The 20,288-nt window shown below is 46.8% G+C and overlaps 1 protein-coding gene and 2 long non-coding RNA genes across 3 annotated transcripts; 1 reads left to right on the top strand and 2 right to left on the bottom strand.

Moving 5' to 3' along the window:
* Positions 1–1,325: 1,325 nt before the first annotated feature.
* Positions 1,326–3,395, bottom strand: LOC133230597 (uncharacterized). Its single transcript, XR_009730897.1, has 3 exons — positions 3,336–3,395; positions 2,560–2,631; positions 1,326–1,911 (listed from the first exon to the last, which is right to left on the bottom strand). It is a non-coding gene; the product is annotated as an uncharacterized LOC133230597 (long non-coding RNA).
* Positions 2,631–13,322, top strand: LOC133230596 (uncharacterized). Its single transcript, XR_009730896.1, has 3 exons — positions 2,631–3,686; positions 6,213–6,403; positions 12,680–13,322. It is a non-coding gene; the product is annotated as an uncharacterized LOC133230596 (long non-coding RNA).
* PSMC4 (proteasome 26S subunit, ATPase 4) lies at positions 8,703–19,763 on the bottom strand. Its single transcript, XM_061388278.1, has 11 exons — positions 19,625–19,763; positions 18,633–18,731; positions 17,580–17,766; positions 13,970–14,116; positions 13,779–13,888; positions 13,582–13,675; positions 9,876–10,043; positions 9,714–9,790; positions 9,403–9,571; positions 9,124–9,179; positions 8,703–8,937 (listed from the first exon to the last, which is right to left on the bottom strand). The coding sequence occupies exons 1-11, from the start codon at positions 19,658–19,660 to the stop codon at positions 8,824–8,826; spliced, it is 1,257 nt and encodes a 418-aa protein (XP_061244262.1). The 5' UTR covers positions 19,661–19,763; the 3' UTR covers positions 8,703–8,823.
* Positions 19,764–20,288: the final 525 nt, after the last annotated feature.

Raw genomic sequence — 20,288 nt, 5'->3', positions numbered from 1 at the left:
TGAGTGTCCAGTGGTTGGGGCTAGGTGCTTTCACTGCTTAGGGCCAAGGTTCGATACCTGGTGGGGAAACAGATACTGCAAGCCGAGTGGTGCAGCCAGGAAAAAAAAAAAAAAAGGATGTACAATTAAGGGAGAGATTATAATGTCATTCATAACACAGACTCTGTTGTTGACTTTCAGGATGTAAGTCCTAATCTGACAGCTGCCAACTTCTCAGTTAGTTTATTGACAAACTAGGGATAAGAACAGTACCAGTCTCCTACAGTTGTCATGAAGATTGGGATATTACATAGCATTTAGTGCATGTAATTGCTAAATAAGTTAGATGGTATTGTTATGAAATTATTTTCTACTTTCTGTTTTTATAGTAAAATTTGAGTCTCATGCCCACTTTTTTTTATAATGATATTTTACATATTCTAGAGGCAAGGCTTAAAAGTGCTAAGCAGATCTCTCCTCATCCTTGCTGCTACAAAAGAAGAGACACCATTCTTCAACATAAAGCTGATAAAGAGAACCTAATAAGGCATTAAATGGAGAATGTTAATAAGAGGTTCAATCTTATTCTCCTGCCCTACGTAAAGATTTACATTAATATTTATAGTTGTTTCCATTTTATTCTGTTTTCTACTATTATAAACCTGTGTTCCAAAATGTTGTTTGCATTTAAAGATACTTGGACTACAGAGGTTATTACTGTGTCCTGTTAAAGCAATTTAATTTTTTTTAATATTTATTTATTTAGGCTGTGCTGGGTCTTAGTTGCAGCATGTGGGATCTAGTTCCCTGACCAGAGATTGAACCTGGGCTCCATGAATTGAGAGCATGGAGTCTTAGCCACTGGACCACCAGCAAAGTCCCAAAATCAACCAAAGAAGTTTAATCCTGAAGGGCTATCTTATTTGATAAATTGTGCCAATAATTATTTATTTATATTTGTTTTTTTAATATTTATATTTATAAATTATATATAAATATATATATAAATATATTTATAAATTATATATATATAATTTACATTTATAAATCAAATAATATATTGATTTATATAATACAAATTTGGAGGTATAAATACTTGGAAAGTTTATGAAGCTTCACTGACGTGTTCCTCTTCTTTCTATATTCATGGAGATATAAGAAACCTCTGCTTTGGTAGAATTACTTTTTCCAAATAAGAGTTGTGGAATCTGTGTCCTTTGAACGTTTCGTTAGAACAGTTTCTGTTCTGCATACACATGCACACACACACACACACACACACACACACACACATACAGGTTCACAGAAAAAAAATTTTGCTAAAATAAACCTCCCCAAAATATTAATCATGATGCCAGGGCTATTTTAACTTTCTTTTTTACAAGTCCCTCATGTAATATAACTGAATAACTTTTTGAAAAAAATAAGTATCAATTCCATAATATTAAGTATACAACAAATCTATATCCAATTAAAAATATTTGAAAATCTTGGAAGCAAATCTGTTTAATATATGTGGGAATAGTAAGGGAATCAGTGTGACCATTATAAATAAAGACTAACAACTCTTGGGAGAAGGCAATGGCAACCCACTCCAGAACTCTTGCCTGGAAAATCCCATGGACGGAGGAGCCTGGTAGGCTGAAGTCCATGGGGTCGCTAAGAGTCGGACATGACTGAGCGACTTCACTTTCGCTTTTCACTTTCATGCATTGGAGAAGGAAATGGCAACCCGATCTAGTGTTCTTGCCTGGAGAATCCCAGGGACGGGGAGCCTGGTGGGCTGCCATCTATGGGGTCACACAGAGTCGGAAACGACTGAAGTGACAGCAGCAGCAACAACTCTTGAAGATCCTTCTTCAATACAATAATACCTTTTCACAGACAAAATTCTCCTCTGCATGAACATATCAGGTGAGGGGCATCTGCAGACTAAATAAGAAAATGTGGGTAAAGCAGACAGTGTTTGGTTTGTTTCCCCTTTCTCTACTGAATAACCAATTGAAATATCACTTTGGATATAACCCTTATAAAATATCTCTGAATCCCAATAATAGTAAATGAAATTCATATAAAATTTAAAATTTGAGTATTATTGTACATCACAATGAATATTACTTTACTCATATGCACATGTTTTTTCTTTTGACAAACTTTTTATAAGCAAGTCTCAACCCATCAATTCCCTGGAAAAAAATCCTACACATGATGACACAGATTTCCATCACATTCCTGCTCTAAACACCTTAAAAAGCAGATGCCCATGTCACTGACACCAATCAGACCACCTCTGATCTTGCCTCACTTTTAAATTGAGGTTCTGCAGGACAGCAATGATGTGATTCCACTTAAATATTCATCTCATTTGCTTTATTAAACAAAGTTGTAACTTTAGACTCCAGGATATATATTTACTATTACAAAAAGTGAATGAGAGGGTGACCCATCTGTATGGCCCCTCATTTACTGGGAAGGAAGAATAGGCCTAGAATAGGCCACTGACATTTCAGGAAAAGAAAAGCAAATGTTTGTACTAAAAACAAAAACGCATTTACGAACAAAGAGAAAGTAGAAGCTCACCTGATCTGCACTTTTAGATGGGGAAATTTTTTTCCTTTCTCTTCAGGATCCTTTTTGCGAAAACTGGCAGGACTGGGGAAGAAGGAAATCATGAGACACCAAGCCTTTCTTAGAGCACAGCCAGACGCATAATGTCCCCTCCAGGGCCACATCAGCTCTACCTCATGCCTGTGACCAGATGGGAGCCTGTCTCTGACACGATAGCCGACTCCTAGGATCAGAGGTAAGGGGATGCTGTGGTTCTGAAAAATGCAGCAGCACCCACATTGCCTCCAAGTAAGGACCCCTCTCACCATTTCCTCCCAGGAGTCTGTTTCGGAGACACTTTTAGCTCTAAAAGCCCCATCCCAAGCCCAGGACTGTGCCTTCTTGCTGGGAACCTTCATCCTGGGGTTCAATCTTGGACTTTTCTCTTGGGGACATAGCTCTGTGCAGACACCAGGGCTGAGGGGAGGGAGGGGAAGGCAGCAAGAGCGTGGGTCAGTCACACTCGTCACTGAACCAAGTACCAGTATCAGACTGACAACCGCACCCACCGACAGGAGGCCTGACTTTGTCCTGCACACACACACACACACACACACCCCACATACATGCACACACTCACAGTCACACAATCCCTTTCCTCTTCTCCTCCTGCCCGCACAGGCCTGAGGCTGCAGGCAGAAGAGGCTCCCTGGGGTCCTCACTTTGGGCGGCATCTCCATCCCCACTCCGGACAAATCCTGCTTCTCCTCACCTAGCACCAACTTCTCCCCCGGCTTCTACTAGCTCACCTGCGGTGGCTGGGCTACCCAGAAAGCACGGTTGGGAGCCCTCGGGGTGGAAGTTTACACCCTCCCCCTGGGCCTTCTGGGAAATGTAGTCCACGGTCGGTAGCCGGTGGGCTTGGGCTCTGAGTGTGCAGGCGCAGACACGCTCGGACGGGGCGGCTCTCCTCCCGGACTCTGGTACCCGCGTTCTCGCGCGGTGAGCTGACAGAACTCACCCGGGAGCAGTCCCGGCTATGCGAGCCTCGACAGCCCTCCAGACAATGGAGTCCACAGTCTTGACAGCCGAGTGCGTCCGTGGTGCCGCCCTGAGGCCGACCGCGTGCCCGGCGGATTCTGTCAGATTCTTCCCTCGAGGTAGTTCCGGCGCGTGGTTCACAGGCGTGTGTCCCTATGTACTGGCCTCGTGAGCGTGTGTACATGTGTGTGTTTGCCGCTGTGAGGGTTGCGGGACCGACTGTGCCTTCGGCTGAGAATGAGTTGTGTTTCTGCGTGTGTGTAATTCTTTGAGTGCCAGACGGCGTGTGCTGAAGCAGCACCTAACTGGAAGGAGTCCACGGCCTGGAGTGTGATTCGTGACTGAGCAGTGAGGTGAGAGGCGCGGTGGAGACCGTGGCTGTGCTGGAGTGTGACTGGGGTGATGTGTGTGTGATGGGGTGGGTATGCGGGTTGCTGTGTGGCGGGGGTGGTTGAGCGGCCGGTGCAAGTCAGGCTATGTGGAGATAGGTCCGTGAATCTGAGTGTCTGCGTGTGGTACTTCACGGGTGCCAGTGGCCTTGTGACTGGTACGCGTGTGTGATCATATGAGCCACAGATCTGTTATAAAAAGAATACGTTGCATCTTCTTGCAGCATCAGCTGTGTTTCACGACTTGAGCAGAAGATTTTGCCTGTTTGTATAGAATGAATGGACTTCCCTAGTAGCTCAGAAGGTAAAGCATCCGGCTGCAACGCAGGAGACCCGGGTTGGATCCCTGGGTCAGGAAGATCCCCTGGAGAAGGGCATGGCAACCCACTCAAATATTCTTGCCAGGAGAACTCCATGGACAGAGGAGCCTGGCTGGCTACAGTCCATGGAGTTCCAAAGAGTCGGACTCGACTGAGTGACTAACACACACATAGAATTGAATGAATTTTTTCATAGAGAAAAATGGAAAATCATAGTAATTTTTTTTAATATGAAGGAATTCTTTCCACTCTTCTGTGATGTTATGGGTCTGTGGCAGATACTTTTGAGAATCTTGGACTGAAAAAATATTTCACTTTATGCTTGGGAAGGCAGTGTGCCATAGAATAGTGAGCCCACAATTAGTCAGATGATAACACATTCTGTACTTCCTCTCCCCTTTCTGAGCAATTCAGTCCTAAAGCTGTAAGATGGGCTTGGAGCCTGAGCAGGATGAGAAGGGTGGTCATGCAGGGAGTGGCTTGAGGCATTGGGCCTGGGATTCTGATCAAATGTAAGTAAATATATCAAGTGCAATGGGAGTAGCCAAGCTTCTCCCTATCAGCAGGGAACCTCAGACATGGAAAAGGAGATGACTAAAATGAACCTTGGGATGGTAGGTTGAAACTAGATGTAATGGTTTGAACTCACAATTATCTGTATGGTTCTTGGCCTTCCCTAATCAATAGAAATTGACTAAAGGCCAGACAAGAAATTCACACAAGGCTTTACTGGGGCTCCTGCGGGCTGAAGTAGGGAGCATGACAGGTTCCCGTTTGCTCCCTAAGGGGTGGGTGTGAGCTCGTTTCTTATATGGGGTGAGGGTAGGGGTGTGTCCAGGGGTCAGACTGGAGGGGTAGCTTAGGTGGTTTGCCCACCCTCTAGTGGTGTTGAGGGCAGGGGGGCATGTGCAGTAACCCTGCTTTTGCTTCCAGCTCTTCAGAAATGGCATTTGGGGTTTGGGGGGCAGTTTTTTTTTTTTTTTCTTTTTATCTTTTGGTCCAGAATTTGCCTGTGTATGCACAGTTATTTGTAGTCCCATATAGTTTCTTTGTATTTTGTAGCTCAAGGAGAGGTGTGTCCAGGTGCAAGCATTGTAGTACTGAAGCAGAGGGCCCCAGGCCTGTCTCAGATTGATATAAAAATTAGTGAGGCTGACATGGAAGACTGTTTAAGTCACCTGGGATGGCTGTAGTGTGATCTGTGGCATCATGACATGGCTTCTGGTCTGTGGTGATGTTTGTCATGTTGCTGCATTTGTACAGAGTCATTTTTGATCAATCAAGTCCTTTTTAACAACTTAGCAGTACATGTACTGTAGTCTCATCTGAGGTATGCTTACTGATCCTGGTTGTACTCAAAGGAAGTGTTACTAAAGAATACATGAGGGACTTCCCTGGTGGCCCAGGGATTAAGAATCCATCTTGCAATGCGGGATGTGGGTTCAATCCCTGGTCAGGGAACTTGGAGCCTTTGTGCTGTGGAGCAACTAAGCCTGCGCACCACAACTAGAGTCCGTGTACCAAAACGAAAGATCCCACATGAGGCAGCAAAGATCTCGCGTGCTGCAACTAAGACTCGATGCAGCCAAATAATAATAATAAAAAAGAATAGGTATATATGAAACCTGGGGAAATGATCAACATTTGTCTGAACTGTTGTTCTGTCAAGCCAGGGTACACTCCCCATTGTAGGAACTGCAGAGGTATTCACAAAATGGATCATTACTGCTCCTGGGCAAAGAGTTTTATAGGAATTTCTTTTTCAGTGGAAACCTACCACCTGGTCCTTGGATGATGGTTACACAAGTGTTCTATTTATAATAAGTTGTTACATTACACATTTGTATTTTGGGCTCCTTTATGTGTATTATTATAATTAAAACAATTAAAAACAAAAAGGCTTACATGTATTTTTTTCTTTCTCTTGTCTTTGCAGAGCAGACAGAGAAAAGGGATCTGTTTCCCTTAGAAGGAAAACATTTGCTTTCAAGACTCCACTTCCAATGTGTTCACGTGTCGGGCTGTTCAGCAAACTGGCCTTACTTTTTCCTTCATAATGCAGTAGCATGTAGCTGAGAACAGAAAAAAGCAGTCCCTGACATCCAGGAACTGGCCTGACACTTACAGGTAGGCCTCAGTGGTATTGAAAGATAGCTTAGTGCTCACAGCTGAGCCACATTATCCTGTTGGACATAAGCAGTCTCACAGAACATCAGCATCAGGGTCACTCAGACCATAATGATGGGAGGCCACTTTATAATTTTGTCTAAGCATAGACAACAAGGTTGCTAGGCAACCCTCAAAATATACCAGATATCCCTTCTTCCAGCTAATGTGAGTGGCTACTACTTTTTACCAATTAGAGCTTCACACTAGTCTGCTGCCATTTCTGGGGTACATGGCTTTGGTTTTTTCCCCGTCTCTTTGCCCTTTATCACTGATGTTTACAATGTGTTTTATCCCTTTGTGACAGGACCCAGGGATCACTCCTGCGTTTAAATTAGGTACTTAACAACAGTAACAAAGCCATGCAAAAAAAAAAAAAAGGATTTTACAAGTCCTCTTGAAGGAGGGAAAGAAAGGAAGGAAACTGCTGAAGTGAGGTTGGATCCTCAGGTCAGGAAGATCCCTTGGAGGAGGAAATGGCAACCCACTCCAGTATTCTTGCCTGGGAAATCCTTTGGACAGAGGAGCCTAGCGGGCTGCACTCCATGGGGTCCCAAGAGTTGGACACGACTGAGCAACTAAGCAACAACAAACCTAATTCAAGTATAGGACTTCCCTGGTGGTCCAGTGGTTAACACACCACATTTCCAGTGCAGGGGCAGGGGTTCGATCCCTGGTGGGGGAACTAAGATCCTACATACCATGTGGCACAGCCGGAAAAAAAAGGTCAAGTATATATTGAGTACAAAGTGTTTTAGAAAAAAAGCATTCTCATGGCACACTTACCCTGTATTTCCCTGTCTAGTTCCAAGAGGCAAGGACCTCTCATCCTTTTGTTTCTTTTGCAACTTACTTCCATTATTTCTAAACTATATGCTTTTGTAAACTCATCAGTTTTGATATTAGGTGCTACTGAATATGAACGGTGAAGACTTCAGGTGTCTTAACAATCCACTTTCCTCTTGATCATGCTGCTTGGTTTCCTCAGAAGGAATCCTTCAGTTGCCTGCCCAGGGCACTTATATCTCATCTTCAGCATGGCCCCTGTCTCATCCTTGCCCCAGGTACACCAGCCCGGAAACTGATGGCCCAGCCTCTGCAGAGTAAATCTGAGGTCTTCAGCCAGGCTGGGGAAGGGTCACAGGGCCTGGAGTGCCAATAGCTCATTTGTTTCCTGCACACTCAGTGTATCAGTTCTGGTTTTTATGTAGCCTTTCAGGCAATCCTCTTGTTTCCTGCCCTCACCTTCAGAACCTGGCCCCTCTGGTTTCTGGACTTCCCAGTCGTTCAGGTTCATGTTTCCTCAGATCTGCTACATCAACAAGCATATCTCTGCGTCTTTTCAAAATTGTTTCATTGCCATCTCCTCCCTCCTTCTGTGTCCACGAGAATTTATAACCTACTTTTGTTTTCGTGAGGTGCCAGGAGGGAGGAAGAATTCATTAACTTCTCTGCTCAACCTGCCATGCTTATCTACAGAGGAATCACCCGTCTCTTCAAGGACCTGATTCCTGACTGTTTCTCCTTATACCTTCTTACCATCTCACTCCCAACTATATGGTGAAATTCACACATTTGTCCAAGGAACATGAACTGAATGTCTGCCATGTGTGGGAGCTGAGACTTGAATTGTGATCAAGCTACAATCCCTGATTACGAGGGAGTCCAGTCTGGAGGAGGCAAATGTAAGAAGTCCCAAGCAGAGAATGTGCACGGTGCAAGGGCAGCATAGGGAAAGGGTTACTTCCCTTTGGGGTATCGGGGAAGACTCCCCAGAGGGAGAGGGGTCTAAACAGAGACGTCAAGAGAAAGTGGGAACTGATCCGACCAAACACATCTGTGCCCCAGTGAAATGGTAGGAAGAGCCAGAGACATTCACAGAACTCAGGCGTCCAACTTTCCCCTTGCCCCCTCATCCCTGCTCCAAGGGACTCTACTGGGTGGCTCCTCTGTCCTTGATACATACTGAGTGTAAAGAAGGTAGGAATTGCCCAAAACTTGAATGGTCTTCTACCTGTAGGAAATGTGGGTGAGGAGATTATAGAGGCTTTATTTTACGGTCATGGGCTGTTCATTTTCCATCCTTTTCCCCAAATTTCTGAAGAAATTTAGTGTGAATTCTTTACTTCTCCCTCAAGCTGTTAACCAAGCCACGTACCTCAACTGCCTATCTGTCAGGAGAGCAGGAGGGGCACAGAGGATCCTATTAAAGTACCAGCTTCTCCAAAGGAGTTAAACTTGTAAGGAGAAATTAAACACATTCAGTCATATTTGTTTAATGAATAAATCAATCCTGGGTAAAGAGGAAAGAGAACTAGGTTTGGGGAAAGAGGCTGGGGAGGTGAGAGAAGCCCCCAGCCCCTGTGGTTTGGGTAGAGGGGTCATTTGTAAAATTCATGCTCCTGTTCGTCTTTCTTGATGACTGTCTTGTACGCTTTCTCGAAGTCCTTGGCCAAAACAATGTAGCGATTCTCTCGGACAGCCAGCATCCCGCTCTGTCAAGGGATAAGAGTTAAAACCTACTCCTTGCACTCTCCGCCTCCGGTGATGGTGCAGGAAGACACAGACGCAGCCCAAGACCCAGGGTGGCAATGAGGACAGAAGGACCGCGGCAGAGTGGTTTCAAGAGGAAGGGTCTTCACACATACCCCTGCCCAATCTAGACAGAAACCATCACTCACCTCCTGACAGATGGAGTTGATATCAGCTCCTGAAATCTTATCTGGTCTAGCCACATCTGTGACAGATGTGTTAAGGAAACCATCCCCTGCATGACAGGGTTAACGCCCAGAGCCAGAAGTTGCCCAGAGCCAGAAGTTGTTCATGGGCTGTCTTTGTTATCAGCCCCTTCCCCAAACCTTGGTCTCCCACCTGCTCAATCTGGATGGTGGTGATGGCAGAGGTGGAGATACAACCCCCCTTCCCAACGGTGACCTCCCCTTGCTTCTAGAGGAGGATACAATCTTCCAAGTCAACCTCCTCAGAGAGATTCATCTTGCTGGTGATAGTAGAGAAAATCAGTCTCTTCTGGCGGCGGTCAGGGAGTGGAAATTCAATTTTACGGTCAAGGCGTCCTGGCCGCAGCAGGGCAGGATCCAGGGTATCTGCTCTGTTTGTGGCCATGATCACCTGGCATCGGGGACAGGCCAGCTCAGACCTCTGTCCCTTCTATACTCTCCCTCCCACTGCAATAGCTATCCCCTCATAGGCCAGCCTCCATCTTTCCCTGATTCCCACACCACACCTCCCCTGCCCGTCCTGAATCCCAAACCTTGACGTTGACATTCTGGTCGAATCCATCCATTTGATTCAGTAGCTCCAGTAGGATTCTCTGAACCTCCCTGTCAGCTGGAGAGTATATAACATGGTCAGCTCAGGGCATCCCGTAGGCAAGGCTGCCCAAGACCCCAGGCCCTGTGTAGGCATCACTCACCCCCTGTCTGGGCATCAAATCTCTTGGTGGCGATGGCATCAATCTCATCTATGAAGATGATGGCAGGTGCGTTCTCCTTGGCCAGGCGGAACACGTCCCGGACCATGCGAGGGCCCTCGCCCAGGTACTTCTGTACGAACTCTGAGCCCACGACTCGGATGAATGCAGCTGATGGCAGGATGACAGGGGTCAGACAAGAATGGGACTCCTGCCTGCAGGGCCCCGTACTACTTTAACTGAAACTGAGCATTCCTTGAGGACATCCGTTTCTTTGGATGGCCACTCCAAGTGGTCAGGTCATTCTCTCATGACCTGGGCAGGGTCCTAGATCCAGTCAGGAGGACCAGCTACTCACTCGTACCCCTCAGAGACCCAGCAGCCCAGATCGTGACTCCTGCCTATGGATGTGCCAATTTTTGGCCCAACATTTAAAAATCAGGATATTTAAAAAAATGTGTCTGTACTCCAACATGCCTATAAAATAGAGCTAGAGACATTAATGGAATCCACTGTATATTAAAAAAAAAAAAAAGTAGATTTTCAGAGTGCTTAAAAAACCAGCAAGAAAACAAACAGGCTTTTCATACACTAAGGCATCATGTTGCCTCACCAAGAGCTCAGTTCCATTTGCTCAAAGGACCCACCTTTGAATATCATGCAAGAGTCAGGAACCAGGAGCACGTATTCTGACATAACAGGTGGCAATGGGGTTGACAACAGGTTTGTTCTGGGCCTGCCTCTCCTTTCTATCTTTTCTTAGAGTTTAAACTTGTTTGTTAGTGTCTGGATGTGGCGTTGTGTTGCACGGAGCAACTTTCAGGACATTCCTTCCAGGTACCACAGAGAAAGGAGACACAGAATCCACTAAGTAGACCTGGTCATAAACTAGGAGTTGTGCAGCTTGTAGCCCTGTCCTTCTCTAATATGGTGGCTACTGAGCAAATGAAATGTGGTTGGTCCAAACAAAATGAGATGTACTCTAAGTGTGAAATACATACCAGACTTCAAAAGACAGTACCAAAAAAAGTAAACATCTCAATAAATGGCCATCAACAAATGAATGAACAGACAAAATATGCTTTATACATACAGTGGAATATGATTTGGCCTTTAAAAGGAAGTAAGTTCTGACACATTCCAACATGGGTGAGCCCTGAAGACATTATGCTAAGTGGAAGCAGGCAGTCACAAAAAGATAAATACCGTATGACTCATCCACATATATGAGGTGCCCAGAACAGGCAAATTCAGAGACTGAAAGTAGAATAGAGGGTTATCAGGGATGGTGGGAAGGGAGAAATAGGGAATTATTGTTTAATGAGTACAGAGTTACAGTTTGGGATGATGAACAAGTTCTGGAAATGGATAGTGGTGGTGACTGCACAGGACTGTGAATGCACTTGATGTCACTTGTAAATTGTACACTCACAAAGTGGTTAAAATAATAAATTTTACATTACATATATTTTACTACAATGAAAAAATTATAGAAAAAACTCAAATTTCCTATCTGCTACATGTTAAAATAACATTTTGAATATACCAATTAAATAAGTAATAGATATATTTTACACTAAGTTCACCTGTTTAACGTGTTTAAAATAATGAGTACTTAAAATTTTAAATTATATATATAGCTTGCATTCTACAGCTGACCCTTGAACAACACAGGGTTTAGGGGCGCCGACCCTCTGTGTAGTAGAAAATCTGTGTATAACTTTATAGCTGGCCCTCCGTATCTGCAGTTTTGCATCTATTCATCCAACCATGCATTGTGTGAAAAAATCTGGGTACAAGTGAACCCTCAGAGTTCAAGCCTCTATTGTTCCAGGGCCATATTTCTATTGAACTCGGCCTGTCTACAACCACCTTGCTCTCAGGACAACAGCCAAACTCTCTTATATTAGCACTAAGATGATTTATATTCATGCCCTTTCTGACCTCTTCAGCCTCATCTTCTGGTCCCCCAGCCCCTCCTTCAGTTATTCTCTGAACACCTACCACGATTCAGCTACTGGGTGGGCACTGGAAACACAAAAGGACAAAATCACCAGTTCCCTGCCCCCACAGAGTTTAGTCACAGTCTACTCACCACTACTCGTGACTCCCTAGATAAGTTCTTTCCCACTCCCTGGTCTTCACAAATGCTATTCCCTCTCCTTACAGAGTGCCTGGCAGACTCCTCACACCTCTCTTCTGGGACCCCTCTCTGAGAGGCCTATGCAGAATGGATTGACAACCCTCCTGGAGGCTATCCCACTACCTTCCTTGCTTTCCTGAGGCATTTGCTACTCTGTAGACTGTCCCTGCCCAGGCTCACTTCCTACCATGACCCCTTGCTCACGTGGCTTCAACTATAGGGGCCTCCTCACTGTTCTGGGACATTAAGCACATACCTGCCTCAAGGCCTTTGCACCAGCGAAGTCCCTCAGCCTGACATACTCCGTCCCCCAGATGTTCACATGACTCACTCTCTCAAAAGCGTATTCTAGGTCTTTACATAAATGTCACCTCAGAAAAGTCTTCTCTGACCACCTCCAGTCCTGGCACATAAAGCTACAGCCCCTGTTTTTCCCTATCTCCCTGCCTCTTAATTATTTTCTTCAGGCATTTAGCACCATATGACATATGACCTATTCATTCATCTGTTCAAGTACTTCCTCAACTAAGACATCAGCTCTATGAGGTATGGAGACTTTGTTCTCTTCACAGCCATGTCTTCCGCACCTAGGACACAGCTTGTTGTGTATCAGGTGCTCAATAAATATTGAGTGACTAAGTGTTTATTGTCCTTTTTTCCTCAGCCAAACTGGGAAACTCTCCAATGCAGGGGACGTGTCTGGCTCATCTCTCTATCCCAGCACCGGGGACTGCAGAAGTTCAATGAGCTGCTAAACCAATGAATGATCACGACAATGGCTAATATTTACTATACTTGCTATGTGCCAAGGTACAGTTTTAGAAGCTTTATATTGGTTTAATCCTCTGAATAATCCAGAAAATTAGGAAATGGAGTCACATAGAGGCTAACTTGCCAAGAAGTTACACAAACTAACTTACATAAGTAGTACAGCCTTACATAAGAAGTTGTAAGAGGTCCATATTTCAAAAACCCAGGCGGCCTGACCCAGTGCTTACCCACTACTCTCTACTGCTCCCTGGCTTAATATATTAAGATTTTAAGAGTCCTGTTTTTAGGCTTTTTACAAACAGTAATACAGTGACTTTCAGACATCTTTGAAATTTACAAGAAATACATTTGTATAACCACAGCAGATATGTGTATGCATATTTGTGTGCATTAAGTTGCACAAACAATATGAGCTCTTAGTACGTGGGGTGAACTCTGATGTTTTCTGTTCTGTTTTACTTTTTAAAATGCTGGTTAGAACCCATGAATTTGAATTCATAATTACAAACAGGCCATGACCCACCAAAGGAAAACTATGTCATTATTTCATTAATTCTCTCCACAATCATGCTATGAAATGAACGTTTTATTAGATGAGGAAGCTGAGGCACGAGAGTAAAGTCACCTCCCCAGGATGGCATCGCCACTCAGTAAGACACACACTGGGGCTTTGACCCCAGAGCCCACATTCTTAATCGCCATGCCACGCTACTTCCTGGGGAGGATGAGAGAGCTGAGGGCAAGGTCGGAAAAGCCCAGAAGACCAGAGCTTGGGGGAGGGGCCAAGCGGCTCACCTGTCGTGTGATGAGCCACAGCCTTTGCTAGCATGGTCTTCCCGCAGCCAGGTGGGCCGTACATGAGGACGCCTCGGGGTGGGTCGATGCCGATCTGAAGCCCAGAGGTGGAGAGAAGGATGAGCCAGGGAGTCCATCACCAGCTGGAGACCTGGTGGACCCGGCCTCTCCCTCCCCTGCCAGATCTGGCTCCTTACCTGCTTGTAGAGCTCAAAGTGTGTGAGTGGGAGCTCCACAGCCTCCCGCACCTCCTGCTTCTGGATGTCCATGCCCCCAATGTCCGCATACATCACGTCTGGCTTCTGATCTGGTGGGAGAGCAGAGCTGGGGCTCCCAGCCTGGCCCGCAGGGTCCCTTCAGGCCTCCCTGGCCCTGGGCTCCCCCTCACCTGAGGTGAGCATCATGATGCTGCTGTCGGCCTCGGGGGGCAGCACGTCCACCAGGGCATTGCTGTGCTTGTGGAGGGCCACCGAGGCGTTGGGCTTGAGCAGCTCCCGGTCAATGGTGCTCAGGATGCGCACATAGTAGTTGGAGCCTTTGTGAAGGACAAGAAGGGAAAGGGGAAAATGAGAAGCCCCAGATTCTACCCCTAACTCTTGAGCTCCGGACCAGGTGACCAGCAGCCCCCTGGAATGCCTTCCCCTGGATGTCCCCCGGCAGGGCTCACTCACTGTGTCTCAGTGTGCTCTCAGTATCTTCCCCCGAATCTGTGCTCCTCCTCCTGGGTCTCAGTGAGGCCTGTGGTCCCGAGTCACTAAAGAGACCTAAGCCTCGTCCTGGGCTTTTCTCTGTTTCCCTCCACAGCCTGTCAGTCACCATGGCCTTCCACTGGCCTCCTAAAATGTCTCTCCAACCAATCCCTCCGCTCCTCCCCAGGGACCCTGCCCTGATTCAGCACCAACCTCTCCCATCTAATTTATTTATTTATTTGTTTATGGCTACACTGATTCTTTGTTGCTTTCTCTATGAGAGAGCTTTCTCTAGTTGCGGTGAGCAGGGGCTATTCTCTAGTGCAGAGCATGGACTCTAGGGCACACGGGCTTCAGTATTGGGGTGCATGGGCTTAGTTGCCCTGCAGCATGTGGAATATTCCTGGACCAGGGCTTGAACTTGTGTCCCCTGCATTGGCAGGTGGACTCTTTACCACTAGACCAGCAGGGAATTCCTCTTTTCCCATCGAGGTCTCCGCCACAGATTCTTGCTTGCCCAGACTCCTCTATCTCACCTCCCTAGTCCACCTTCTACAGTTATGGTAGTGACACACACATCTCCTTCCAGCCTCAGTGTTTCTCTTGACCTCCAGACTTGGCTGTCCTGTAGCCTCCCAGACACTTCCCTGTGATGTCCCAGGCTGCCCTCATTCTCTCAACAAGGCTGCTTTTCTGCCCATGTTGCCATCTCAGGGACAACCACTGTCCCCGAGTCCAACAGATCAAAGACACACTCACTTTGGATCTCTCCCTCCCTTCACTACCAACTCCAGGGTCCAGTCACACACCTTTCCCCACAAGCTTTACAATCATATGGCTTGATCTAGAGGAGCAGAGGCCAGAAGCAAGAAAAGACAGGTAAGACGCAGGAACAATGACCATCATGAAGGCAGCACCTAGACCCATGTTAATAACAGCAGCTCTCACATAATAACTGAGTCCTAACCAGAGCCCGGAGAAGGCAATGGCACCCCACTCCAGTACTCTTGCCTGGAAAATCCCATGGATGGAGGAGCCTGGTAGGCTGCAGTCCATGGGGTCCCACAGAGTCGGACACGACTGAGCAACTTCACTTTCACTTTTCACTTTCATGCCTTGGAGAAGGAAATGGCAATCCACTCCAGTGTCCTTGCCTAGAGAATCCCAGGGATGGGGGAGCCTGGTGGGCTGCCGTCTATGGGGTCGCACAGAGTCGGACATGACTGAAGCGACTTAGCAGCAGCAGCAGCAGCAGCAGCAGCAGCAACCAGAGCCCAATCTCACTTCACCTATGTTTTCAAATTGCACATCCCAACTCAGTCCCAAAGAAAGGCAATGCCAAAGAACGCTCAAACTACCGCACAATTGCACTCATCTCACATGCTAGTGGAGAAGGCAATGGCACCCCACTCCAGTACTCTTGCCTGGAAAATCCCATGGATAGAGGAGCCTGGTAGGCTGCAGTCCATGGGGTCGCACAGAGTCGGACATAACTGAGCAACTTCACTTTCACTTTTCACTTTCATGCATTGGAGAAGGCAATGGCAACCCACTCCAGTGTTATTGCCTGGAGAATCCCAGGGACCGGGGAGCCTGGTGGGCTACTGTCTACGGGGTCACACAGAGTTGGACACGACTGAAGCGACTTAGCAGCAGCAGCAGCACACGCTAGTAAAATAATGCTCAAAATTCTCCAAGCCAGGCTTCAGCAATACATGAACCGTGAACTTCCAGATGTTCAAGCTGGTTTTAAAAAGGCAGAGGAACCAGAGATCAAATTGCCAACATCCATTGGATCATCGAAAAAGCAAGAGAGTTCCAAAAAAACATCTATTTCTGCTTTATTGACTATGCCAAAGCCTTTGACTGTGTGGATCACAATAAACTGTGGAAAATTCTTCAAGAGATGGGAATACCAGACCACCTGACCTGCCTCTTGAGAAACCTGTATGCAGGTCAGGAAGCAACAGTTAGAAATGGACATGGAACAACACACTGGTTCCAAATAGGAAAAGGAGTATGTCAAGGCTGTATATTGTCACCCTGCTTATTTAACTTATATGCAGAGTACATCATGAGAAACGTTGGGCTGGATGAAGCACAAGCTGGAATCAAGATTGCCAGGAGAAATATCAATAACCTCAGATATGCAGATGACACCACCTTTATGGCAAAGAGCGAAGAAGAACTAAAGAGCCTCTTGATGAAAGTGAAGGAGGAGAGTGAAAAAGTTGGCTTAAAGCTCAAGATTCAGAAAACTAAGATCATGGCATCTGGTCCCATCACTTCATGGCAAATAGATGGGGAAACAGTGGAAACAGTGTCAGACTTTATTTTTGGGGTTCCAAAATCACTGCAGATGGTGACTGCAGCCGTGAAATTAAAAGACGTTTAACTCCTTGGAAGGAAAGTTAGGACCAACCTAGACAACATATTAAAAAGCAGAGACATTACTTTGCTAAAAAAGGTCAGTCTATTCAAGGCTACGGTTTTTCCAGTAGTCATGTATGGATGTGAGAGTTGGACTATAAAGAAAGCTGAGTGCCGAAGAACTGAAGCTTTAGAACTGTGGTGTTGGAGAAGACTCTTGAGAGTCCCTTGGACTGCAAGGAGATCCAACCAGTCCATCCTAACGGAGATCAGTCCTGGGTGTTCATTGGAAGGACTGATGTTGAAGCTGAAACTCCAATACTTTGGCCACCTGATGCGAAGAGCTGACTCATTTGAAAAGACCCTCATGCGGGGAAAGATTGAGGTCAGGAGGAGAAGGGGATGACAGAAGATGAGATGTTTGGACGGCATCACTGACTCAATGGACATGAGTTTGGGGAGACTCCAGGAGTTGGTGATGGACAGGGAGGCCTGGCGTGCTGTGGTTCATGGGGTCGCAAAGAGTAGGACACGACTGAGCGACTGAACTGAACTCAACTCATCTCAACTCAGTAGTAGTTGTGAAATCATTTTAGATAGTCATGACCAGAATGCTGTTTAAAACAAAACAGACTGGAACAGAATGGAAAACTAATTAGAGTATCACACCACAGTGAAGCTAAGTATCCTTTGGTCAAACTTTTACTGTATTAGTTATATATACATACTTATAGAGAAGAAAGAAAGGGAGAGTATGTAAAATATGTAAAATATATTTCTACTTTTGCATCAGACTGAAAATACTCTGAAAAACACTATTACACCATCTTCCCTTGTTTGCCCTTGTAAGTTCCTGGCACATGGCAGTAAGTAGTTAACAGCTGTTGAATGGACAGATGGGTAAACCACACCCCCTTCACCCCCACCCCCGCCACACACCTGTGGTGGAGCCCACGATGGCTGTATTCTGATCCACAGCCTCCAGAAACTGCCCGATAACCAATGGGATGCTCTGGATTCGTTTCACCTCCTCCTGGGCATGGAGGAATTCCTTCTTCAGGTTCTTTTGCTCATCCTTGATATACTCCTCCTGCACCTCCAGGAACTCCAGCTCTTGCTGCAGCTTCTGTGAGCAGACAGTGGAGAAGCAGGGGATGGTTCCAGGCCTTGCTGAGCCAAGGAATGAAGGTAGGGGAATTATGGGACGCTGGGCCCTGTGCAGGGTCCAGACTGGTTTTGTTAATTTCTTTTTTTATTGGCATAGTTGATTTACAATGTTGTGTTAGTTTCAGGTATACACCAAAGTGAATCAGTTATACATATGCTATGCTATGCTAAGTCACTTCAGTCGTGTCCGACTCTGTGTGACCCCAGAGACGGCAGCCACCACGCTCCCCGGTCCCTGGGATTCTCCAGGCAAGAACACTGGAGTGGGTTGCCATTTCCTTCTCCAATGCATGAAAGTGAAAAGTGAAAGTGAAGTCGCTCAGTCGTGTCCGACTCTTAGCGACCCCATGGACTGCAGCCTACCAGGCTCCATACCCACTCTTTTTTCTTAGTTTCTTTTCCCATTTAGGCCATTACAGAGTATAGAGTAGAGTTCCCTGCACTATACAACAGGTTCTTATTCCCTGGTAAAGATGCCCTGGAAAAGGAAATGGTAACATTCTCCAGTATTCTTTTTTATTTATTTTTTAATTGAAGGATAATTGCTTTACATAATTTTGTTGTTTTCTGCCAAATATCAACATGAATCAGCCATAAGTACACATATGTTCCCTCCCTCTTGAACCTCCCTCCCATCTCCCTCCCCATATCACCCCTTTAGGTTATTACTGAGCTCGTTTTGCACTCCAGTATTCTTGCCTGGGAAATCCCATGGACATAGGAACCTGGTGGGCTCCAGTCCATGGGGTCACAAAGAGTCAGACAGGACTTAGTGACTAACGACAACACCAACGTTGGTATTTTTCGGACTGGCTTTGAATGTACCTTGTAGCGGCTGTAGAGGTCCTCCAAGTCCTCTGGCTCAGGCCCCAGGAAGGACAGGCCAGTCTGGGGCCGTGACACAGACAGGGCTGGGATCTCATCCTAGGCCACGGAAGGAAACTCAGGTTGGAAGGTCCCCTTATGAAAGAATCTAAAGCCCCCCTCCCCACTTCACCATGAAGTCACTTGGCCCCTAATAGGTTCCTGACATCATTCAGCACCCTAAATAGATCCTGGGAACTTCTCAGCCCCCTAAAGATGTTCCTGAAGTCACCCAGCTCCTAACAAACTCCCTGGTCACACAGCCTTCCAAACAGATCTTCTGGTATCAGATGCCACTTGTAACATGTCCTCAATGTCCCAACTCCCATCTAGGGCCTAAATGTCTGATCAACTCCTTACCAGACCCCAATGCCCTCAACAGGTTCGAAATACTACAGGGATGCCTCAATTGATGGTGAAAGTCACCATGCCTTCATACAGTCCTGGTATTACTCAGTTACCCCCCAAATATCCCTCATGAACTCCAACTCACATTAGGCCCTTATGTCACCCAACTCCTTGGCAGGCCCCAAACATCACTCGGCCAGATCATAGATATTACTTGGCGCTCCAACACCAACTAAGCCCCAAATATCAGTCAGCTCTCCAGCTCAACCTCATATATCATTCGGCCCCATGCCCGAATCCCATACATCACTCACCACCCGACCCACTCCTAATGCCACCGGGCCTAGCTATGTCACAGCATTCCACCTAAACCTCGAAATCTTTCAGCCCCAAAGAACGTCTAGCGTCACCGTTTCCCCAGCCCCGCTTCCCAAGCCCTACTATCATCACTCAGATACCCAGACACCCAGCCCAGGCCTCGGATCGGCACGAAGCTCTCCACTGAGGCCTCCGAAATCACTCAGACCCACGCCTGGATCCCCAAAGTCACTCAATCCCAACCAGGTCGGCTTCGCCCTCTTCCCGCGCCCCACGCCCCACCGGACCTGAGCTTTCTCCACCAGGATACCTATCTCCTCCATAGTGACCAAGCCGGCCTCTGTGTGGCCCGGCCTAATCCAGTCACCGCTTCCGCTGACGCCACCGGAAAGCAAGGCCTGGATGGGTTCTGGGAAACGTAGTTTAAGACATTACTGAGAGAAGGCTGAATGGGCGCGGTAGGTAAAGTGCAGGGCGGCTTCGTCCTGAGCTCCGCCCCCAAGACTTGCTCCTGCGCACTTTGTACCTCGCGGGCGCGCCGGCGGGCCCGGGGAGGTGCGAGTCGGCAATAGCGCGCGGGGCCACAGTCTCGCGCGGCTTTTTCCGGCGCTGGTTTTCGTGACAGCAGGCGGCGCTGCCCGCATTGGTTTTCAAACTGGGGAATTTCTTAGAGATCTGTCAGATCTGGCCAAGTGCTCTTCTTTCTTGTTTAGAGGCTTGGGCAGGGTTCTGCAGAAGCGGGGGGGTCTTTAACGGAGTTTCCACGTGGGCTGCAGCCGAGGATTGCCCTCCGCGCGGAGCCAGAAAGACCAAGGCTACTCGTAAAGGGTGACACCCTTTACCCGGCTCCAGACCCGGGGTGAGGAGCTCCAAGCCCGCCATTACCGGTAGCCGCGATTCGAGTAGAACCCATGCATTACGGATGGAGAAAATGAGGCAGCGGTGCCAGGA

This window comes from Bos javanicus, chromosome 18 (assembly GCF_032452875.1).
Source record: "Bos javanicus breed banteng chromosome 18, ARS-OSU_banteng_1.0, whole genome shotgun sequence".
Classification (NCBI taxonomy): domain Eukaryota; kingdom Metazoa; phylum Chordata; class Mammalia; order Artiodactyla; family Bovidae; genus Bos; species Bos javanicus.
Note: the sequence above shows the minus strand (reverse complement) of the source record. Positions and strands in the feature narration are given on the sequence as shown.

Bases quoted from the DNA above. Each gene is read 5' to 3' on its own strand.
- PSMC4 (XM_061388278.1), bottom strand. From the start codon at position 19,660: ATGGAGGAGATAGGTATCCTGGTGGAGAAAGCTCAG. The intron at 14,117-17,579 runs GTGTGTGGCGGG...TCCTTCACAAAG, and splicing joins CATCGTGGGCTCCACCACAG to GCTCCAACTACTATGTGCGC. The intron at 9,572-9,713 runs GTTTGGGATTCA...CCCCGATGCCAG, and splicing joins ACCAGAATGTCAACGTCAAG to GTGATCATGGCCACAAACAG.